Raw genomic sequence first — 25237 nt, forward strand, 5'->3', positions numbered from 1 at the left:
ACACTACAGACAAACAAAGCGTCGTCGAAGACTCTCAGTCGGACCTGGGTAGCACTGCCTACAAGTCAAAAGCGACGGGACCTACACCGCCAGTCCACTCGACCCAGCAGGCACCTGAAGTCGACTGGGCAGTGTTTAGTTTTCACGGGCCGCCCGACTACGGCGGACTTTCCATTCGCTGCACGAAGGCTTCTTGCCTCACGGCCCGCCCAGCCCAGCTCTCAATTTTATTACTTCATTCCACTTAGCAGTATTTTACTAGTGGATGGCTGTAGTTCTGTTCCTTCCTTCAGTGAAGCGAAGACTCGCCTGCATGTATGAGGTTGAAATCAACTGTAGCGACGAGAAAGTGCGAATGGTTCTTCCAGCATCAAGTGGGAACTTTCTTAGGGTAATTGTTTATAAATGGTGCCAAACAACAGAGTAGCGGTGTTTATTTTAATTTTTATTATATAGAACGCGATGATCCCCGAGTACTAGAAGTAACATGTATGCTCGGGCATCAAACTAAATAACGTAAGTAGATGTAGTGAACAAGAGTTGGAGCTAGGAACGTGTGCAACTTCTGACCAATTAGAAGTATTAAGACGTTTCTAGGTTCCTTGTATTTCACGTTATTGGATATCTGAGACTACTTTAAACAGTTTTTTCTAAAATGGCTGTCTAGCATTTCAATTAGACAAATTATTGGAAAAACCGAAATAAACCGGTGTTTATGAACGTGTAACCGGTAACCGAAACCGTAAAAATTAAAACCGTAAAAAACCGAAACGAAACCGTTATCAACAGGAAGCGGTAACCGTAACCGTAACCGAAACGTTATATTTTTCGGTTTGAGTCCCTGGCTTATACAAAAGTGTGCACAGATACGTCAAATCATGTGAAGCTTGCCAACGCCGAAAAATACCTCCCTCGCTCCTGCAGGCTATCTGCATCCCATTCAGCCCCCTAGCCACCCATTTGAAGGTGTTGGAATTGATCTCCTTGGCCCTTTTCCTGAGTCGACACAGAAAAAACGATGGATAATCGTCGCCGTCGACCATTTGTCGCGATACGTAGAAACCCAGGCTCTCACGGCACCAAACGCAGAAGAGGTGGCCTTGTTTTTTCTCCACAATATTGTTCTGCGACACGGATCCCCCAGAAAACTCGTGAGCGACCGAGGGCGCGTCTTTTTATCTACAGTCGTTCAGCACCTCCTTCGGTATTGTTGCACAATCCATCGCACTATAAAAACTGACCCAAGTCACTAGGCTCGATTTAAGATCAACCGCAAAAGTCGACGCCTGCACGTAGCAATCTAAACTTTTCGTCAAAGGTGTATTTCACAGGTCGGTTTTTTCTTGTAAACTTACAAAGCGTAAACCTTTTACTGTAAAACAATAGGGCCAAGAGACTTGCCAGGGTCTACGGCGGGAGGTGACGCAGACGACCAAGATTACTAGCGGGGTGTGTTTACAACTACTGATAGATTGTAGCCATACGTACCAAGCATTTCTTAGTTCAAGTGCCCAGGGATGCAGGAACGGAACACGCAAGTACCAAGTCAAACCAAACCTCCACGTATATCTTTATTTGTAGTAAAATACACAAATCCCAAGATCTCATTATAAGTATCCGGGAACTTTGCACTAGGATAATTAGGGGTTCGGATATGGAATTAACGTAATAACAATCAAACACAGAAGACAACAGGTTCAGGCAAATTCCTCCCATATTCTATCCGTGACACCAAATTTTCAGCTTGTCTTTAGTTTATTCATAGGGGATAAGCCAACAAAGTCATTTATGCATTTGAGGTTCTTATCGCGTATATTGATTTAAATATATATAGTTCGAAGATAAGATAGATTGAAAAATCTGCACCATTAAATGTTTTTTAGAATATTACGTAAACTCACACTGACACCTCGAAGCTCCAAAGGTATAAAAAAATTGTGCTTTTTTTTACATTTTCAAATAACGACGACGGAGTGCATACACATCTACCGTGCTACTCCACGCCAATCGTTTTCTTCATAATCGTTCAAAGGCACCCTTGTTAAATGATAAATTAGGCATTCCTTTAAGTAACATGAGCACATAACAACTAAATCCTTTACGAACGTTCGGATGAAGTGCATTCTTTCATTTATTTTTTAATTCCTTGAATTTATATATTTAATGAACGAACTTTATTATTTCGGCGAGAGGTCGGCAACCTACGGCCCACGGGCCGCATGCAGCCCGCTGGACACTTTCATGCGGGCCCCGGCAAAACCCAAGAATAAGCCCCCCCCCCCCCCCCTGTGCAGCTTCCTCACAGACACAAGAAGCACACGGAACTTGGGACCACAAATGGGGTTAGACAGGAACAAGGAACAATTCCAATCGGCATTGTCCGGCATACCCATACTTGGGCAGAGAATGTCGTCGATTTCGTTCGCTTGCTTTTTTGTTGTTGTTGCTTTTTTTTCTGCACTCGTTACTTCGTTTAAGTTGCCTCGCAAAACATAAGGAAATTGTGTCCAAGCTGTTTCCTTTTAGCATTCACGCGAATAGCTTGGTGAACATTTTTTTTTCAAGCCTGGTTCATTTTACAAATAACTCCTGAGAAACAAAAGCAACGCGAACATCGCGGCAAATGCCTCGTCGATTTCTGGGCGCGTAGAACATGGAGAATTTATTTGGGGTTTTCCCATTGCCAATTTGAATAATAATTTTGATTACTGTGTATGACATCATTATCGGTATAAGAAATACATGCCGGGGTTCTCTAAAAGTGAATATATTATAGATACTGCTGAACTTCGCTGGATTACTGACAGATAAAAAAAAAAGGACCGCTACTCTAAAGTTGACGTCTTCATCGACCAGCCGAGTCCAGACACTGGCACATCCGACGACAATTTGCTTGGCTCTTTCTGTGAGGTGCGCATTCTTCCCTTGAACTTCCCTTGAATATGGCTTCATATTCTTTCCAACCTGACCCAAACTCCCTCCTCGCAGTAAGCTAGAATGACTGGTGCAATGTAGTTGAGAGTCCTCTGCAAGGAAACCAATAGATACGGTGAAATTAAGGGCGGCATATATTCACTTTGCTCTTGAAACTAAGAAATTCTGAGCGTGGCGAATTTTGAGCATCTAATTATCACGCTGGCGCCAATGATATTGCTGCAGCAACCGAAAAAAAAATCCGCCAAGAACGAATCACAAAGCAAGTGTGAACATAATGTCTTGTGTTTCTTTAAAGAGGCACTGACACCCCCTAAAAAAAAGGTTTTTGTCATTTTTCGCCAGACGATATAATATGGTGTGGGGAGACTAGCCAACGGTATTTTGCTGGAGAGTCACGTATATTTTTAATAAAGCCAAAAAACTCAACTGCTCGAAACCGAAACACGAGCACGGAAGCTCATGGCCGGAAGTCACGTGGCCACACCCAACCGCGTTTTGTTTACCGCCTTTTCGGCGTGTGAAGCAGACGACGAGGACGACGATGAACTGGCGCGTACCGTTTGTCGAACGCATGTTTCGCACTTCTATCCCTTCCGCTCGATGCTGTGCGCTTGATGAACCGACTGGCCGGTACAACGAACGACAGTTCCGAAGTATCGTCCCTACGTCCGTCGCAACGTTCGTCCGTCGTTCACCGCCATGGCGTCGTCCAGCCCGCGGTACGTTGCCATGTTGAGAATGGCGTGTACAGGTACTTCCTGTAATCTGTGCAACATTTTGTTTTCGGTCAACGTATTTGCAGCTTCTTGAATGTCACGAAAATGGAATTCATAGTCTTTTCTATTTTTAATTTAAAAAAAATGTGTGCCTTTGATGACCCACGACTTTGAGTATACTATTTGGTACACATCGTTTGAACGCCACGTGACCATGGAAAAGAGAGTGAGCGCAACTGAAGCCGGTCCATTCTCAACTGGCTGTTTTCGGGCGAAAAGAAAACGAAGTTCGAGCCGAAAATTGTATTCTGGATAGTTCGGCTCTAGTCATGTTCAAATAAAAGCTCGGCGAGCATAAATTCCCTGTCAGTGTCCCTCTAAGCTGTCATTTATTGTAGTTAGACTTATGAACATTATGGGGAGACATCGCACGTCCTTCTCATTAGTAAAGCGGAATACTGGGAGTGCACCGCACGGTAGTTTCGAAATTCCCGGGTCCGATCGAGAAACCGAAAACCTGTGCTTCGGCGCGTACAAATAAACAATAGGCATCGCAGAACACTGAAATACCGCGAGAATGGGTCGCTGTAGTGGTGGGAAATGAATGCATAAAGTTTAAGAACACGACGTCAACTAAATCAACACAGACGAAAAAAAAGCAAACTTTTTCTATGAGCCGACGTTCACCTAAGAATAATATTAATCAAACAAAGATATTGCATGATGGCGAGAGTAGCATTTATTTTAGTAAAAGTACTTCGTCAACATCAAATTCGATACTGTCGTCTGTCTTACCGATAAGTTGATTTCAATAGAGGAATGCGACAGACGTTGGGTGACGTGACGTCAATTTACAGGCTATATTTGGCGGGACAGCATGGACGCACAGACCAACGGACTAATTTTAGTTACTATAGTCACCGACCAAACCGCAGGACGTAGTGAGTCCCGGGCATCTGGTTATCCCTCCGCAACCAATGAAATTACGTCATTAACCGATACAAAGGTCGAAGAACCAATCATGAAGCAAGGTGCTTAAACATAATGAACCACACTCTGCGTTATTTTCTTCTTCTTTTTTCTGTCACTGATTTTAATTGATTCAGTTAAAAAGTAGAGTACCTTGCTTTAAGATACCCCCAGAAGTTAAAACCGACTCGCCTTTTCTGGTTCGTCGCAGAGATGCAGCTTGAACTTGGCCACAGTCTTGGCAATGAGAAGCGAGAGCTCAAATTCCGCGAACCGGGATGCGGGGCAGTTGCGAGTTCCGATGCCGAAAGGGATGTACGCCATTGGCTCGATCGTCGACTTGTTTTCCGGACTGAATCTGGTGATGAAAGAGGGAGAGGAGACGAGAACACGCGGGGCGACGTTACTGGAATTATTAGCGGGTAGGAGCAACATTGGCTTGCTTTGTCTCGAATTGAAATGAAGGCTGACCGCCGATTTCCGGCGGTCGGCCTTCACGTTGGAACAGCAAGTAGACTTTTGGCCAGTCTACCCGTTGCTGCTGTGGTATAGAGTGTTGGGCTCATAGTCATGGGTCTGGTATACGATTCCCGTCGGGTTAATTGTAGAATTCCGCTATTTCTTTTCAACCCAGAGCGTAAGACCGTCCCCTTCTTGAACAGGGGTTGCGGTGACGTCGGAACGCAGAGTTCTGATTGGCTCCGATCGGAAGTATGGTGGGTAGGTCTCAAGGAGGGTAGCCTTGAACCCACTAGATCCCTCCGTGAGAGCTAATGAGAGCTTGGCGTTCTGACATCAGTGCAACAGCGGCCTTGTGCCATCCTCCCTCCCAAAGGATCAATAAATAAATAAAATGCTTTCCTTTGTACAGATTGCCCGCTGAAGTACGATCTGCACATGTTGTAACCGTTTTCGTGGGGTTCCGTACACAACTCAGGCACGAAGATCCTGATACCGCAGTCAGTTGCACTCCGTTTCGTACCGAGTCCGAGAGCACCCGACGCGGCAATCTGATGGAGCCGATTCTGTAGCGCAAAAAGGGGATAATCGTGGCACTCGTGGTCGACGCACGTCTGCTATGAGCAGCTGAACCAATCGCGCGAAACAAACGTTTCTTGATCTCAAGTTTTTTGTTTAATTTTTTTTTATGCGCGATTGGTTTAGCCGGCGATAGCAAACGTACGAAATTAGCGAACACCCTGACTATGCACTGTTGGCGCTGCATGATTGTCTCGATCGAATTGTAGCGTTGGATGCGCTCTAACTTGCAGTGAAACGGAGTGTAGCTGTGTATTCGGGTGGGGAGGATCCTGATTATTGGGACAGTGATCCGTATTCTTTTGTGCATGATGTTCCGCGCTGCGGAATGTGCATCTATGGTACCTCCAATTGGAGAAACTACGCCTCAGCGCATTCATTAGAAAAAAACATACACAGACACAGATCAATAAAGAAGGTGAGGTTGTGCAGTGCTTTGCATACTTCACCGTATGCGACACGACCGGGAGTTTATATCCCGACTCTGCCAAGCTTTCTGTTTTTGGTGACTTTGCAAGCTTCGTTCCCATTTCATCGGTACATTTTATTCGTGTGCACGTTTCTAGTCGCCAGTTGACTCAACTGCAGGTATCAAACGGCTCATACTCCTATAGACCTGTAGCTCTCACAAAATGAGCAGCGCCCCTGGCGAGAAAGCAATTATTTTTAGGTCGCGTTTCCGTTGTGTGGACAGACGCCGAGGGACGCTGATAGAAGCTACTTCGCGCCCATGAATCGTGCCAGATGCGACGATAAGACGCCGCTTCACGTCAGCATTAAACGGTCTCGGATCGTTGACGCTACAGCATTTTCGTGGCCCAGAGTAAACAGGTTTATTCCAAGACAGCAGCCTTAAAGAATGCACGTTGACATTTTACCTGTCAGGGTTGAATTTGTCGGGGTCCACCCAGTATCTTGGATCGTGGTGCATCACTCGTACGGGAACTACAACGTGCGTGTCTTTTGGAATGCGAAAGCCGTTGAATTCGAAGTCCTTCACGCATCTTCTTGTGATGTTTCTGCATGCCAGAGTTATTCGAAACATTCAGTATGCACTCAGAATTTCCGCACCCCCAAGTCTGGAAGGAGCCGACGCTATGTGCTGGTGGTACCAAACAGACATGCAACGTCAAAAGCGAACTCGCACGGTGTCTATCTTATTTATTAATTTTCTTTCATTTCACGCGCTCAAAAACAATCATCCAGGTCTCCTCTTTGGTGCACAAATGTATAAATATAAACAGAAAAAAAAGAAGAAAAAAACACAATTCCAGGTTTCCAACACAAAGCAACAAACACACAATATTTAAAGTTCGGCAACAAGCACTTTAGCTGGGTTCCTGGACACCTTAATGTCACTGCGTATATTAAGTACGGCATTTTCAATATTCGTAAACAGAGATTGTATCCGTGACAGAGGAGATGATTTACAGAAGGTGGAAATGCTAAAAGTACTGCGAGTCCTAGTGGAACGAGGAGAGACATGAATGTTTACATCTCGTAAAAGCGAAACACTCTCAAATACGCTAGTTGCAATTGTGTACAGAAAAACTAAGTCGCGCTCTGCTCTTCTATTGGTTAATGATATCAACGAAATCTTAATAAGCAGGAAAGTGTAGTCAAAATAGAAACGGTCTGGAAGTAGCGATAATAAACAGTACGTATTAGTTTGTGTTGCACATGTTCGAGGGTCATTGTTTATGTTCTTGATAACCAAGTTCCGGCCACAGAACCGAACTCAAGCTTACACCTAACTGGGGCACAAAATAAACGAATAATGGAGGACGGGTTCTTGAATGGCTCAGTAATGCGGCATATAATACCCAACATTCTCGTCGCCCTACCAACAATAAACAATACGTGAGCAGTAAATTAGAACGCATTATCGAGATACACGCCAATGTATTTTACAACAGATGCACGCTTTATTGTCATTCCGTCTATAATGTGATCGTAGTGTCCTATACTACAACGCCTGCAGAAAGTCAAAACATTGGTTTACAGGCGATTCAGTGATAAGGTGTTTGCTGATCACCACTGGACAACACGTAAGACATCATGTTGCAGAACATGACAGTCAGCAAGGGAGTTTATACTCACAAAAAGCTTGATGTCATCAGCAACCATCAGTAACTCAGCACTATCTACACAAGCCGCCAGATCGAAAGGGGGTTAAAAATAGATCCTTGAGGGACACCAGATGTTGAGAAGAGAAGGTTGGAATAACTTTTATGAATACGAAGACTGTTTGGACGAAAGGATAAGTAGCTTTCGAACCAGTTACACAGCTCTGAACAACAACCGTATGACAATAATTTGTGTAACAACAACTTGTGACTTACTTTATCGAACGTTTTCGACATGTTACAAGATATATACAATCAACTTGGCCTCTGTTTAAAACAATGGGGGACGATTAGTTTAAAAAAAAAGCAAATATTGGTTTAAACCGTCCGCCCTTTCAAAAACCCATGCTGACAAGATACAAACTTTTGGCGAATCTTTTGGCGGGCCCGTTCAAAAACTTTAAAAATTTCCCTCCATAAAAATATGGGGCAATAATTACTTGTGACGGAGCTATCGCCTCCTTTTAAGATAGGTACCACAACCGCTTTCTTTCATAGTGATGGGAAGACACCGAAACTCACAGAGAGGTTAAAGATGTGCCACAGATGGGTGTGAAAACGTCACTGCAGCCCTTTATAATGAATGATGGAACACAGTCTGCGCCTGTAGATATCTTTGGTTTTAATTGTTTAATTGCTTCTTCGATTTCTGTCGTATCTACTCTGATATACCAGTCAAGAAGTCATGGCAGTAGGTTTTGACTCCTACAGGCGGAGCACTACCCCAGCTGGTTGAGTAACACCTATATACTGAAGTAAGTAGCAAATATATTCGCAACTTTTAAAGCAGACGTAACCAGGGACTCAAACCGAAAAATATAACGTTTCGGTTACGGTTACGGTTACCGCTTCCTGTTGATAACGGTTTCGTTTCGGTTTTTTACGGTTTTAATTTTTACGGTTTCGGTTACCGGTTACACGTTCATAAAAACCGGTTTATTTCGGTTTTTCCAATAATTTGTCTAATTGAAATGCTAGACAGCCATTTTAGAAAAAACTGTTTAAAGTAGTCTCAGATATCCAATAACGTGAAATACAAGGAACCTAGAAACGTCTTAATACTTCTAATTGGTCAGAAGTTGCACACGTTCCTAGCTCCAACTCTTGTTCACTACATCTACTTACGTTATTTAGTTTGATGCCCGAGCATACATGTTACTTCTAGTACTCGGGGATCATCGCGTTCTATATAATAAAAATTAAAATAAACACCGCTACTCTGTTGTTTGGCACCATTTATAAACAATTACCCTAAGAAAGTTCCCACTTGATGCTGGAAGAACCATTCGCACTTTCTCGTCGCTACAGTTGATTTCAACCTCATACATGCAGGCGAGTCTTCGCTTCACTGAAGGAAGGAACAGAACTACAGCCATCCACTATTAAAATACTGCTAAGTGGAATGAAGTAATAAAATTGAGAGCTGGGCTGGGCGGGCCGTGAGGCAAGAAGCCTTCGTGCAGCGAATGGAAAGTCCGCCGTAGTCGGGCGGCCCGTGAAAACTAAACACTGCCCAGTCGACTTCAGGTGCCTGCTGGGTCGAGTGGACTGGCGGTGTAGGTCCCGTCGCTTTTGACTTGTAGGCAGTGCTACCCAGGTCCGACTGAGAGTCTTCGACGACGCTTTGTTTGTCTGTAGTGTGTTCCTTTGTGTTGGTGTGGTTTTCCTCCTTGCCATCGTACGTGTCGAAGGAGCCGTCATCGGCGTGGGGCTCAATGACTGTCGGTCCTGCTGAGCCACTCCAGGATTCGCTCGGTGGCGGTGGTTGTCGAGTCTGGATCCATTGGGTCGTTTTCTTCGATCCAAGATCAAGCTCGGGCACGGTCGGCCGAGACGCCAGCCTCGCAAAGAGCATGGGCGAGAATGTCCTCGACAGGAAAAACGCACAGGAGCGTCGAGGAGACGACTGTGCCGTCGATGACGGCACTGGTGGGTTTCGAAGACTCAGCGTAGCTGCCGGACTCACGATTAGGGGGCCTCTTCGACTTGGTGTCTGGGCGGTAGCTGGTGTGCGCGGGAGCACGAGGCGTGTGGCGTCCGCGTTGAGGCTGGTTGGGTAGCTGGTCGGGGAGCTCTCTGAAAACCTCAGACTCGAATCCTCGACGTCTGGGATAGGACTGCCGTCCTACAGTTCCCTCTCGCGACGACGTGGAAGAGTTCCAGTCTATCGAAAATGAGGTGCTGGTGTTCGGGGAGCATGTCATCCCAGTAGAACCGATGGCGGGGGAGATGCCTGATCTCATGGACATCTCTCGTGGAGAAACTTATGGTGTCCTGGGCGAGGTCGCTCAGAATGTCGTTGGCATGACGGACCCTCGCTCCGGCATGGGTGGTGGGGGCTCTATCAGAGGTAGTTGGATTGCGCTGGTGGCTCTGGTAGAAATGATTCTCGTAGAAGCCATACCTCCGGCGGTGGCAGGGGGAGGCCTCCGGCGATGCTGGAAGCGATCTCTCGGCGCGTCTGTGGATGTTCGAGCTCACCGTGCCGACGTTCGAATAGCTCGCGTTCACAGTTTTGCGAGAGAGACTGTTGAGACTGCTGGCCGTGTGGGGCGAGATTGGCCAGGCCATCGACGATTGGAAGCAGGGCAGCTCCCAAGGTTCAGGCGAAGGAGGCAGAAATTGCATCCCATGTCTGTTGGACGAGGGTGGCGCGTTGGCGCGTTTGACGAGGAGGCATCCTTCTCCTTGGCTTTTTCTTTTGTCATGTTGAGAAGCTGAGAGGCGTGGCAGTGCCGGCGACGGTAAAGCCCCTCTATCCTGGGAAAAGTGGCGCCGTTCATTGTTGTTAAATGCTCGAGGCACGTGCGACGCGCTACTTCTGGGAAATTCATGCCGTCTGAAATAGCTAAGTGTTGCGCTGTGCCGCCATGATCTTCCCAAGGGCTGCACGTTGCACGTGCCTTGTGCATCGACGAACATTGCGCTACTTTTGAAACATGAAGGGGCTTTAGGCGGCGGGTGCCACTCGGTTTGAAGAAGGGTCTCGGCGCGGGAAGGAAAAGAAAAAAACTCGGACACCCTTCTGACGTTTCCTCGCTCCTTCCACCACTCTCAGCCCGAGCATATATATATATATATATATATATATATATATATATATATATATATTGTATATATAATACAAAACGCCAATGTCAAACCCCTGACTTTTTTTTTTCTTTCTGTGTTGTTTCAAAACTGTCACTCGCGACACGTTTCACACTAAATGAACAACATAAAGATTATTAATGAACAGCAGGGCCCATTAAAGCCCCTTCATGTTTCAAAAGTAGCGCAAAGTGCGTCGATGCACGAGGCACGTGCAACGTGCATCCCTTGGGAAGGTCATGGCGGCACAGCGCAGCACTGAGCTAGATTTCAGACGCCATGTTCTTTCCAGAAGTGGCGCGCTGAACGTGTCTCGCGCGTTTCCACAACAATGAAGGCGCCACTTTTCCCAGGATACAGGGGCTTCAGGGCCCGTTTGCTCGAAGCGCTAACCGCGGCTAAAGTTAGCCGCAGTACCTAGGAGAGGGATTCTGAGATCATGTGACAGGGATCGGTAGGGATGCGGGAAAACATGGCGGTGCCCCGCAAAGTGAGCGCCGCTCGCTTCGGAACTAATATGTCGTTGTAGCTGCAATATCGCGCGCGTTAGTCAGTAACTAATGGTGCAGGAGGCTTTCGCTTTGCCTTACCTCACTTAAATCGCAAAGCATGAGCAATGACCTCGCCGCATTTTTTAGATAGTATTTCGATTCTGGCCATTCTTAAGCCCAAAATGAACACGATAATTGTCGGCACGCATGGAAACGTCTTTGGAAAGTGGATTGCCTTGACTCAATCGGCCTTGTATCGATAGCACACAAATTTCCCAAGCACCGAGGTGCATGCTACGAGTGTAGTTGCAGGCATTGCGCGTGCTGGCGTATGCAGTAGTAATATACCCGTTGCTCTGGGCAGGGGGCGCGAGCGCGTCCGGAAGACTTACGCAAGACGCGACCAAGTTTTGCTGGCTGCATCATCCGTGTGGCGCTGTAACGTTCGATTTTGCACGTGCCACGTTCGAATACAAGCCGCTGTCAGCATCTGTAGATGTGCGGTAACAAAACGTCTAAAAAAAGTTTAAAAAAAAAGAACAGAATTATGCTGCTTGCGGTCGCAGCGTTCCATTAAACATTCCTTTCATATTTGCTTTCTTTCACAGCTTCCGCGAGCACGTATATTTCACTTTACGTGATAGTGAAGCCGAAGCTACTCGGAAAAGCGCGTCATCCTGAACGATGCTCGCACTGCACGAGCGCGCGTGCTTGGCAGGGACGCGGAAAGCTCGCAGCTCGCTCTTGTAGCCTCTGCTACGCTGGAACTTAGAATGGAACTGAGTAGAAAAAACTCTAGTGGGGAAGCGTATTGATGCATGTTCGAAACGCGAGCCAAATATTCTATTTTGCTCGCCTGCAGCGCTGCTCAAAACTTGTGAGCTACGGGCCTATCGTTCTAAAGGAAAAAGTCTAAAACAAATTTTGCCTTGCACATGCGTTCGTCCAAGTCTTATAATGATTATTTACTTCGAATCTTTTATAAGAGGAAGGACAGCGAGCGCGGACCATAGAATTACACTTCCAGCGTTCTTCTCGATGCTTGGGTAATTTAGAAAAAGGTCTGTTGGGGCGGGACGCTGGTCTTCTTTTGTGTACTATTAATATCCGGTCGATTGAGTCAAGGCAATCCGCTTTCCAAAGACGTTGCCATGCCGACAATTATCGCGTTCATTTAGGCTTAGAAAGGCCAGAATCGAAAGACTATGAAACAAATGCCGCGAAGTCATTGCTCGTGCTTTGCGATTTAAGCGAGGTAAGGCAAAGCGAAAGCCTCCTGCACCATTCGTTGCTGACTAACGCGCCCGATAGTGCAGCTACAACGACATATTAGTTACAAAGCGAGCGGCGCTCACGCACCGGGGCGCCGCCATGCTTCCCGGCATCCCAGCCCCCAGTCACGTGATTTCAAACTCCCTCTCCTAGGTACTGCTGCTAACTTTAGCCGCGGTTAGCGCTTCGAGCAAACGGGCCCAGGTTTTCTTTTCCGCCAGCTCTGCATGATGGCCAATTTACCTCGTTTCTTTATACTGGCTACTGCATGTCAGGAACATCGGTGGTTTTGATAGAACCGAGTTGGATGGACATCTGAGAATTCGAAGTTATTAGTTAATACACTGAAAGCGACACGTACTGAATACATGTAGCGATGTAGGAGTGTGGCAGATTTAGAAATATAGAATTTTTTTTAATTATAAGCTCGACCACTAATTCAATCTGAGTATTCTTAATCCTAAAGTCAGATTGAATGGAAATATGTAACCAGATGCACCACTCGCTGACAGTAACTCTGTCAAATGGCCACAACAATTTAAGATCCCTCCTCCAGGTCATACTTCAGAAAAACTAATAGTTTATTTTTCGGTTAATATTGGTTAAAACCGGTTACCGGTGAATAATTTACGGTTCCGGTTACGGTTATGGTTTTTATAAATATCAAATAACGGTTTCGTTCCGGTTACGGTTACAGAAAAAATTTCGTTCCTAAACGGTTTTCGGTTTCGGTTACGGTTACGGTTTGAGTCCCTGGCATGTAACATAGCCCGCATCGATATCTGCATGCAAACGAATGCTGTGGTTAGAATTGCGAGTGTACTTTTTTGCAAATCGCCAAAGGTTTTTGGGAGCCGGTTTCAGCTACACTCTACCTGGTCAAGGTGTAGGCGCTTGTCTCTCGAACATAATTTTTTTTACTAAGGCCCTGTATATACTGAACTCAGTGTAACATAAGGAAGAGCCCGTTTCTTTGAAAAGTCGATGAAAGTGATCTTTCTACCGCATACACGTTTTCAACTCTTTAAGAAACCACTCAGGATATATTGAAGGTTTTCATTGCACTGCAGCAAAAATAGACCAATTCCGCCTTTAACCACCAAAGAAAATGTGCGTTCAGATTCTGTAAGAGTTATGCCATCGCTGAACTAATGATTTATATGAAAGGCCAAGTGACTTGCGCTTTTGATACTGTTTGATTCGTTCCATTATCTAGAAGCCTCGGCAGCGTTCAGACATAGGGTGAAACAAAGTATGAGTTACGTTTACTAACAAAAAAAATCCTAGTCGGTTGCGGATACATTACTCAAAAACAACTATAAAATACTTTGACAGGACTTCATCGCATTTCAAAACTAAAAGTTGGTTTTAAGTACTAACATCCCGTTTAATTTTTTTTTAATTATCATTGTTGTGTTGTTTTTGTTTTGCTTTTTAATGTCCGCAGTATTTGCTCATTCGGGTTATGTTTTATTTGAGCAACATTTTTTTTATTAGTTCTACTATTATTTGTGCTACCAAAATCTTTTTAAATTGTATAATTTCGGACGCTGGTAAATAAAGAGCTGCAATTCAATTGAGTCACGGTACCCTGGTTGTGCGGGATAGAATCTTGAGGATTCTGCAATTACTTGTTTCAAGTACTGCAGGCTGAAGAGGTTGTCATAGTTGAGATTTCCCTGAAAGGAAGATTAACGAAGAAACAAATAATATTTATGATTTCGGGGCACTCTCAAAGACACTTACAAGGATACCCAAAAGATCGAATCATGACTTGTGAAAGCTTGAATCTACACATCCACACCAAAATTCATTTAACGGTTTATTCGAACATTTGTGTTCTATTGACTTGAATGGATTGCGTCCATTTGTATCCGCTTAACACGCTGGCGCCACCTATTGGGAAGCCCTCGAAAACTCTAGACTTATACATAACTTAACTGAAGGTTTTGCATTGTTTGAAAGGTCGAATGCACATATACAGCATGTAAACTAATGCGTATAAGGCACTTTAGACGAGCCGCAAAAATGGGTTCTCCACGTATCGCCCTGTGATTTAGTACAGAGGTGCACGCAGGGGTTGGAAGTCTACCGTGAAAAAATAAAGAAATGAACTTACGTCGTTCAAAAGAAAGAAAAACAAAACAGAGAATCCTGTTCTGGACAATCTACGGCGCCACATCGCAGACGATGCACCCGCAGTGAGCAGAACTGCCGAAAGATGGCGTACGCCGCGTCGAAAGAGCGCCGGCCGGTTCGGGTTATGATAGCAGACGATCCCGCAAAAGAACCGCAATGGGCCGGCGCTCCCTCTACCGAGCGTGCGCCATCTGTCGGAAGCATTTCTTACTACGCGTGCATGAATTGGCAAGAACGGGTAGAACTAGAGCAAAGCGCACATGAAGGCTCCCTATGTAGAACAAGTGGCGGCATAAATTGCCCAGGACAGGAATTTTTCTTTTTTTTTTTTGTTTGTAATGGGACAAGATTTTTCATTTTTTTATGTTTTCACTGTAAACTTTTACCACCTGCTTGCACCTCTAGCTTGCGGCGCCATACGTTGAGAAACCAATTTTTGTGGATTGGCTAGACTCTAAAGCGTCTTAAAAGCTTTGGTTTACATGCTGTATATGACAAGCGGTCGCCTTATAACCTTGTGATAATTATTTCATGCCTAATATGGAAGAATGATGCATAAACAAATTCATGATAATATAGGTTGAAAGTGCTCCAGAGCTAGCGGATAGATAGAGCCGGTGTGCCAGTGTGCTAATCGGGTCATAATAAAACGCCCCCCCCCCCCCCCCCCTACGCCTTCGACACAAAATAACGAACCTGCGTGAACCAGTCTTAATTCGGGTGTGGTACGAGCCCTACCCAGCGAGATCGAAAACAGAATCGCGTCCTAAATGATTCCCTATATGCCACGAACCGCAGGAATTGAAGAGTATTCCAACTACAAGGATATGAAATACCTATTTAAAATAATTCGGCTATTTTGCATCTAGATTATATACACATATTAGGGTTGGGCATCGATGAAAAGTTTTAACCCAATTAATCGCCACCCTTCAATCGATTAATTAATCGATTAATCGGTCTCGTTTGTTTCCACATATAATATTTCAAGTTTTTCTCTATTTTTGCTGAATATGTTATAAACGGTGCAATACACAACTTACATTATGAATTAATCGCGCTGTGTAGTTAAGAACGGTATCAGATACTTTTCACACAATGTTACTTTTGCTGCATGAGGCAAAGATTTTCGTTGATATTTTCTGGAAAGACCGACTTCCTTCGATTGTTCACAATAGTCTCTGCTGCACTATAAAGAGACACTCGAACGACGTTGAAGTGGCCGGGGACCTGTGTAACCTTCTGCACTTATTTGCAGTTACAAATATATCGCCCCCTACTGTTTACTTTATTCTAAGATTTGACCTAAACTTTTCCTTTTGTACAGGTGTACTCGTCCACGTCTGCGTGGTGGAACTGTTTAATTTTTACTTTTTTTGGTTCGTCAAAATTTTACCGATTAACCGATTAAAAATATAATCACGATTAAATCATTAATCAATCAGTTGCCCATCCAATATATATATATATATATATATATATATATAACTCGGAAGAAAAAATTGCGGTGGCTTAGCTCGGCTATGCCAGGATATACGTAGCGTGAGCTTATGCGCACAAAATGAGAAACGCTATCAAGCGGCTCCGGTGCAGCGTCAGACTTGGCTACTGCGCAACGAAGGCGCACAGCTGGGCACGTGGCGGCGCCAGTGCGTCTGCCGCGGCTATGACGTCACTCCTCTGGAATGCGCAGACCGGCGAGGCGGGCGCGGCGGTGCCGGATCGCGCGGCGGCAGCTTCGCGTGGCTCTCGTAACGAGCCGTGCTCATTATGCGCGCCGTGCTCATTATGCGGAGCTCCGCCGCCGCCGCCGCGCGCTACGAATAATGAACATGGCTCGCATAATGAGCACGGCTCATTATGAAAGCCACGCGAAACTGCTCTACCTTGGCCGGTGTAGCTAGAGAACATAATAGCGCTTCAAGACAGGGATGAAGAGTAGAAGCGAGACAACACAATGCGCTAACTTCAACTGGTTTAATTGTCAGAAAGTCAAAGGTATAAATACTCTGCATCATCGCACCATTTAAACAATCCCATGCCACGCCACTGATCGCAAGAACTGTGCCTCTTTGTCGCCCAAATCGATCGACGCCACGCTGACACATCGATCACCGTAGTTTTTTTTATCAGGTCTGCCTCTATAATTTCTCTTACCGTCTTATCTCTATGTTTTCTAATAACCGTACACAAATTAAATTCAGGTTTGCACCCACAGTCATGGCAGTGCATCGACAAATGACCGTCACGCTGTCCGCTCACTTTTTGGTTGTGTTTGCGCAATCTGTCACTCAGACATCTTCCCGTCTGTCCCACGTACTTTTTACCGCACGTCAGCGGGATCTCATAGATGACGCCTTCTGCGCATTCTACAAACGGGCTGCGATGTTTCTTTACGCAGCCAACCGGTGGTTTGCGGCAAGGGTCCGTCATTTTGCACAACTTGGCAAGTTTTTCCGGGGCAGAAAAAACCACCCGAGCATTTACGCGGTCTGCTATCTTTTTGAGATTGTGTGCGGTTTTGTGCACGTAAGGCACAACCGCCACTCTTTGTTTCTTTTGGGCCACATCCTGGTCTGGACTCGCTACTACTCGTAGCTTCTTTAAAACCTTTTCTGCAACCGACACCAGGAGCGTCCCCGGAAAACCGGCAGCCACCAAGCGTTCTGACTGCTCCTTCAGATCTGAAGGCATCGCATGATGACACGACTTTCTGATGGCGTTCACAAAGCCAGGAATTTACAATTCCTCTCTTAGCAAGTTTCGAATGGGATGAATTGAACGGCAACAGGGGCTTATTTGCTCTTGGTAGGTATTTCCAACACACATGTTGCTCCCAAAGTGTGAGTCTGATATCTAAAAACTGTATGACGTCGTCCACAGGCACCTCGTGCGTGAGCTTGAGAGGATCTAGGACGGTACTAAAAACTGTTAAAAGGCTGTTCACCACCGAGGGAAAGTGAGAAACATCATGGTCAACAAAAACTAAATAATCGTCGACGAATCTAAAAACCTTGCTACCATTAAAGTAATTCAGGCGTTCCGAGAGAACTCTGTCATGATAGGCTAAAAATATATTGCTTAAAACTGAAGCTAAACACCAGCCAATGCACACCCCTCGCTTCTGAATATACACTCCGCTGTTCCACTCAACAAAGGTCGAGTTTAGATAAAATGTAAGCAATTCGAGAAAGTCACCTACAGTCATTTCTGCTGCGTTCTGAAAGGCCACCACCCCGTGTTTATCGATGCTTTCCTCTACGCAGGTCAGTAGTTTGTCGTGCGGTAGGGAATAGTATAAATCCTTTATGTCTAGTAAGCAGGCTAGAAAGCCTTTGTCCGCGTTTGTCTTTAAAAAATCTACGACTTCATCCGAGCTTTTGACCAAAAACGGGTGGTCAATACAAATGGCTCCCAGTTTATATTGCAGAAAGAGTGCTATCGATTTATGCCATGTGCCTCTCTCCGAAACTATCACTCTTAACGGACAATCAACTTTGTGCGTCTTAGCGCTGAACATGATCTGTAGGCACTGCCCTTTGGTTTTTTCAATACTCTGTGACAACCTGTCTAATTTTAACCTCTTGCACAATTTTTTCGCCTCCGCCTTTAGCTTAGTTAAAGACACCTTCCGACGCTGATTGAACACTGACGAAATAGCCTCAAGGGCCTTACTCCCGAATTCGGCTTCTGTTAACACCACAAACCCTCCTTCCTTGTCGGCGGGAATGATTGACGATCGACGCTGTTTCAATAGCGACACCACACACTTAACCGGAATTCGGGGCTTCGCGGGTTTCGTAATGTTCTTAGACAGCACGTCCACTCCCTCCGAGATACAACGTTCAACTTCGCCGTCTGGTGCGCACCTGGAGACTTGGCGGACCAGGCCCAAGAGTTCCGCAGCGTTCATGTTCGGCTCAACCGCAAACTTTGGTCCTAGAGAAAGAACTCTTCGTACATTTGCTGGAAGCTGAACGTCACTCACTGATTTCATGTCACACGTGGCCACTGGACGTCGCTTGGATAGGGTGGCGCGTAGACGATGCAATGCTTGCTGCCAGAGTTCCTCTGTGGTCCTTTGGACCAAAGTTTGCGGTTAATCCTTTGGTCGTTTGGTCCTTTGGACCAAAGGACTAAAGTTGGCGGTTGAGTCGAACGTGAACGCTCCGGAATTCTTGGGCCTGGTCCGCCAAGTCTCCAGGTGCGCACCAGACGGCGAAGTTGAATGTTTTATCTTAGAGGGAGTGGACGTGCTGTCTAAGAACATTACGAAACCCGCGAAGCCCCGAATTCCGGTTAAGTGTGTGGTGTCGCTATTGAAACAGCGTCGATCGTCAATCATTCCCGCCGACAAGGAAGGAGGGTTTGTGGTGTTAACAGAAGCCGAATTCGGGAGTAAGGCCCTTGAGGCTATTTCGTCAGTGTTCAATCAGCGTCGGAAGGTGTCTTTAACTAAGCTAAAGGCGGAGGCGAAAAAATTGTGCAAGAGGTTAAAATTAGACAGGTTGTCACAGAGTATTGAAAAAACCAAAGGGCAGTGCCTACAGATCATGTTCAGCGCTAAGACGCACAAAGTTGATTGTCCGTTAAGAGTGATAGCTTCGGAGAGAGGCACATGGCATAAATCGATAGCACTCTTTCTGCAATATAAACTGGGAGCCATTTGTATTGACCACCCGTTTTTGGTCAAAAGCTCGGATGAAGTCGTAGATTTTTTAAAGACAAACGCGGACAAAGGCTTTCTAGCCTGCTTACTAGACATAAAGGATTTATACTATTCCCTACCGCACGACAAACTACTGACCTGCGTAGAGGAAAGCATCGATAAACACGGGGTGGTGGCCTTTCAGAACGCAGCAGGAATGACTGTAGGTGACTTTCTCGAATTGCTTACATTTTATCTAAACTCGACCTTTGTTGAGTGGAACAGCGGAGTGTATATTCAGAAGCGAGGGGTGTGCATTGGCTCGTGTTTAGCTTCAGTTTTAAGCGATATATGTTTAGCCTATCATGACAGAGTTCTCTCGGAACGCCTGAATTACTTTTATGGTAGCAAGGTTTTTAGATTCGTCGACGATTATTTAGTTTTTGTTGACCATGATGTTTCTCACTTTTCCTCGGTAGTGAACAGCCTTTTAACAGTTTTTAGTACCGTCCTAGATCCTCTCAAGCTCACGCACGAGGTGCCTGTGGACGACGTCATACAGTTTTTAGATATCAGACTCACACTTTGGGAGCAACATGTGTGTTGGAAATACCTACCAAGAGCAAATAAGCCCCTGTTGCCGTTCAATTCATCCCATTCGGAACTTGTTAAGAGAGGAATTGTAAATTTCTGGCTTTGTGAACGCCATCAGAAGGTCGTGTCATCATGCGATGCCTTCAGATCTGAAGGAGCAGTCAGAACGCTTGGTGGCTGCCGGTTTTCCGGGGACGCTCCTGGTGTCGGTTGCAGAAAAGGTTTTAAAGAAGCTACGAGTAGTAGCGAGTCCAGACCAGGATGTGGCCCAAAAGAAACAAAGAGTGGCGGTTGTGCCTTACGTGCACAAAACCGCACACAATCTCAAAAAGAGAGCAAACCGCGTAAATGCTCGGGTGCTTATTTCTGCACCGGAAAAACTTGCCAAGTTGTGCAACATGACGGACCCTTGCCGCAAACCACCGGTTGGCTGCGTGAAGAAACATCGCAGCCCGTTTGTAGAATGCGCAGAAGGCGTCGTCTATGAGATCCCGCTGACGTGCGGTAAAAAGTACGTGGGACAGACGGGAAGATGTCTGAGTGACAGATTGCGCGAACACAACCAAAAAGTGAGCGGACAGCGTGACGGTCATTTGTCGATGCACTGCCATGACTGTGGGTGCAAACCTGAATTTAATTTGTGCACGGTTATTAGAAAACATAGAGATAAGACGGTAAGAGAAATTATAGAGGCAGACCTGATAAAAAAAACTACGGTGATCGATGTGTCAGCGTGGCGTCGATCGATTTGGGCGACAAAGAGACACAGTTCTTGCGATCAGTGGCGTGGCATGGGATTGTTTGAATGGTGCGATGATGCAGAGTATTTATACCTTCGACTTTCTGACGATTAAACCAGTTGAAGTTAGCGCATTGTGTTGTCTCGCTTCTACTCTTCGTCCCTGTCTTGAAGCGCTATTATGTTCTCCAAGTTTCAGTACTAACTCGCCCAAGAATCCGCATTACTCAGTGTAGCTAACACTACAAAAAACCTTTGGTGAAACAGCAAGAACGTACGTCAGGAAGAACTTTTACAAATGAACGCGGGTGGTATTACTATTTATAAACATACTCATTTTTACAAACAAACCGGAGCGCCCCTAGCGAATGCCACCGGCGCCGCGCATGCCCGAGGGGGGTGTGGGCAAGAAGCTCGCTGTCGCCTATAAACAAACTATTGGAATGCAATGTTGTCGGCGTCTGTGTGAGTCCCCCTGCCCTTTTTCGCGTTCGAATTGTTGATTCTACATCTTCCTGGACGATGTCTGGCTACTTGAGCGGCGTCAGCGAAATTACCGAGGCTCGTTACATCGCAAAATTTCGCGTGAATAATAAGACATGTGGCGATTCATTCTGTGTGAACGCCGCAGTATGTACGCTAAAGCCTGATTCGCATGATGTGATTTCGCTCGCAATTTTTAGTCGCGACGCCGCTCGGGCTGCCGAAGCGTGAACCGTAGCTGAGATAGTCGACGTCGATACTGAGAATCGCAAGCAGCGGACCAAGTGAATTAGGGATATCAAGTCTCTGATGGTCACTGGTGACAATGATCAACATCTTTTTTGTATTTATTGTTTACATCGAGCCTGCTTACCAACCTTCAAATTTAAGTCTTTTGAGGCCTGCACTTACTTCTTATCGCAAGTACCGGGCCAACACTTGGTCTACGGGCCGGCGTCATCTAACAGAGCAGACGACAAGCAGAAACGTTTGAAAGAGCAGACGACAATTCGAACGATCAGGCGGCCGTTTGAACTTGAAGACGCACTGAACGTAGACCGCAGGTGGTCCGCACAACTTGACGGTTTTCTGGCGTTGATGATGGAACAAAACAAATAAATCTGATGACCACAAGTATCCGTGAATTCAATCCAAAGTGCTTCCCGCCCAAGCAATCGTTGTCCGACGGCGTCTGCTTTTCCCTTTTCACGGCACATGTCCAGATTCTCGGACGAACCGAGCATGTGAAAACTGACCTTCAAACCTTTCTCGATACATTTGGTACGGCCCCAGTCGCGGCGTTTTGACGAGAAGGCAGGTTTTTGTCTGGTTCCTTTCAAAACAACGCAGGAATACACGTCTGGCATGGGGACTTCTGCCCACAGCCCCAGACCGGAAGTGCGACCGACGCGCCACCACCGCGCCGTGACGTCACAGAGTTGAGTTCGTGTATACAATGCTACGGTCAACTCCAAATTTCAAAAACGGCGTGATGACGGTTCGATCGAGTTTCCAAAAAAAACGTAGGAAGATTCCCAGATGGGCAAACGTTTATACAATGCTACGAACGGGTCCGAATTTCGGCTGGGTGACGGTTGGAGCTTTCGTGAGAGGAAAGCGTAGGGTAGTTCATATCCGGGTGAAGAAGCTTGGCGGTCTGGGCCAGGTTTCAAAGACGGTGGGACGACGGTTGTATATATATATATACATATTAAAAGTGGCGAATGTTTACAAATGCTTCCGTTGATATATAGGCAAAAGTAAGATGCGCCGACACAGCAGTTGTAGGACGATAAAAATAAAATTTTAATTTAATGGCGAAAAAAGTCGCACACAAGAAAGTGTGAAGTGCCGAAAAAAAGTAGTATTAGTTTACGGGAATAATGAAGGCTGTGCACAAGAAGGCTAGTTACGCGGGAAAAAAAACTTGAAGACGAACGGAATAAAAGTCAAAGTTAAACCAAAAGAACTTACAAAAATAAATTGTTAAATTGAAAATAAAAGAAATGCATAAAAATAAGAAAGGGGTGTGACGTCCGTCGACGTTTCGGCAGTGGCACTGCCTTCTTCAGAAAAAAAAAAGAAGGCGGCAGTGCCACTGTCGAAACGTCGACGGACGTCACACCCCTTTCTTATTTATATTTCTCTTTTTTTCATTCTTAATTCTTTATTCTATTTTCCATTTAACAATTTATTTTTTGTAACTTCTTGTTCTTTAAATTTGACTTTTATTACGTCCTTTTTCAAGTTTGTTTCCCGCGTAACTAGCGTTATTGTGCCCAGACTTCACTATTCCCATCAACTAATACGACTTTTTTCGCCTTTAAATTAGATTTTTTTTTTCACCCTACGGCCCGCGCCCATCACTTTTGTCTATATATATATATATATATATATATTGGAGAATGTATTTGTCCCTCGTACTTAAGTACTGGACATTCAGTATTTGAAATACGTGATTTCAAGTACTGCCCAAATACGATTTTGGGCGCTCTTCTCTAAGCGAGACATGCACAGAGCACGAGATGCATGCTCTTTGAACATAATATGCTTTGAACAGACAAAATAAAGAGTAGTGCAAGGAATAATCGGGATGGGTATAATTACTGACTTTTTAGTTGAGTGTTCATGTTTTCTTTTGTTTCTTTTTAGGCGTTCGCGATATGTTTTTGTTTCATACACTGAGAGTTTTAAATTAAGCAAACACTAAATACAGTGTATTTTCCCCGATATACCCGCATATCTCATAAAAATATATATATATATCTTTTTTTGATGCGCAAGTTTATTTAGGTACTTGTTCTTAAGGGCACTGTGTATTTTTAGCACGGTCTTTTATTATTTTACTCCAGGTTACATTTAAGTTTAAGATGTTAAAAAAGGGAATGAAAAATGTAGTTCTAAACGTGTTTCAGTTGATAAAACGCACTTGTTGTATTTAAGTCTCTTATCCGAGTAGTTTTCTAAAAAGTGTAATTGTATTAGTATAATAAAATACATTTTTGTCGAAATTTTTGGAAGCGGCATTCGTGTCAAATCACGTTTGCTCACGACTGCTGCATCAGTGGTCGAGTGGGAATCTTGTCCAAACCTTAATGACACGAATCTCATCCGAACTGCAGGCCCTAGATCCTATTCGTACTGAGAAAATTCAGTCCTACGGCCTTGCTATATAAAAGGCGTTGACGATACACGACGGTCACACGTATACAACTTTTCACGTGATGTTCCGCTATCTCTATGCATGTACGTCTGCGTGCACAGTTGCTCGTTCCAGTACAAAATGAAAAACTTTTCTTTTTTTTTTACTTTAGGTAGCTGTTTAGAACGTAGAAAACTTTGTGGTATCTGCCAAGCAATTCCAGTGGCTTACATCTTTTTCGATGAGCGATTTCACTTCCGCCCTCAGTTTGTTTTGGACGTCTTGATGCTTTGCCAAAAGGTGGGCGGTGAAAGACAGGGCCGAACTGACCGTCTCAAGCCTGGAACAGAAACCGAGTTTAGAAGCCCGTTCACGCGCTTGCCTTTGCCTAGAACCGACCTCTTGTGATCTATTACGATGAGGCTGAAGCCTAGATTAAAGAGCCTAGACTGAAAAGAGGGTTCATCTATGACCGTGTGGAGCGTTTGCATTTTATTGGCGGACGTGCCCCCCCCCCCCCCCCCCCCCCGCCTATTGGTCGAAGTACGCATGCGCTGTATTGTCGGGTGGCGACAAGGACAGCAGGCGGAGGCGTTCGGAGATGGTCGAAGCTTTTGGCACCCCCTCGCAGCTCGTATTTCAAACGGGGCCCACAAACCACGTGACCCCCTCCGAGCAGTCGGAAACTGTCTGCAATACAGGCTCTTTAGTGAACACACGGGCACGCTTGCTTATCAATGAGGTGACGCTGCATTTCACTGAAGCGAAGGTTTCTTGCCTTTTAGAGATCAATAACTCTACGTACTCTTTATGAGAAGATCGTTTATAAGACTATTTAATTACTTTTAGAGCGCAGCTCTTAGGGGCCCGTTCCCGGCTTGAGCGGCGTCGGTGTCGCCGTCGGCGTCGCCGTCGGCGTCGGCGTCGCCGTAACCAAGGTCATCCCAAGGTCACGTGGCCCCCAAGGTCATTCCAAGGTCACGTGACTCCCAAGGTCACCCCAAGGTCACGTGACCCAAAGTCACGTGACCCAAAGTCACGTGACCCCCTGAAGTCACGTGACCCCCCGAGGTCACGTGACCCCCCCCGGTCACGTGACACCCCCAGGTCACGTGACCACCCCCAGGGTCACGTGACCCCCGCCGAGGTCACGTGACCTCCCCGATGACGTCATCGGCATCCGCATCCTCATCGTCATCATCACTGATGACGATGACGATGCGGATGCCGGTGACGTCACTGATGACGTCATCAGTGATGATGACGATGACGATGCGGATGCCGGTGAGGTCATCAGTGACGTCACTGATGACGTCATCAGTGATGCTGACGACGACGATGCGGATGCCGGTAA

At 45.6% G+C, this 25237-nt stretch overlaps 1 protein-coding gene across 1 annotated transcript in view; it reads right to left on the reverse strand.

Annotated features, from left to right (window-relative positions):
• Positions 1 to 2948: 2948 nt before the first annotated feature.
• Positions 2949 to 25237, reverse strand: part of LOC115308915 (cytochrome P450 3A16-like) — a 34851-nt gene continuing 12562 nt past the window's right edge. The window contains exons 3-7 of the mRNA XM_040213484.3: positions 24115 to 24223; positions 14230 to 14318; positions 6539 to 6679; positions 4815 to 4980; positions 2949 to 3026 (exon numbers count right to left, since the gene is read on the reverse strand). Coding sequence (XP_040069418.1) covers positions 2949 to 3026; positions 4815 to 4980; positions 6539 to 6679; positions 14230 to 14318; positions 24115 to 24223 — 583 coding nt within the window. The remainder of the gene's footprint in view (positions 3027 to 4814; positions 4981 to 6538; positions 6680 to 14229; positions 14319 to 24114; positions 24224 to 25237) is intronic.

Source organism: Ixodes scapularis, unplaced genomic scaffold (genome assembly GCF_016920785.2).
Source record: "Ixodes scapularis isolate PalLabHiFi unplaced genomic scaffold, ASM1692078v2 PGA_scaffold4__175_contigs__length_147842914, whole genome shotgun sequence".
In the NCBI taxonomy this organism is placed as follows: Eukaryota; Metazoa; Arthropoda; class Arachnida; order Ixodida; family Ixodidae; genus Ixodes; species Ixodes scapularis.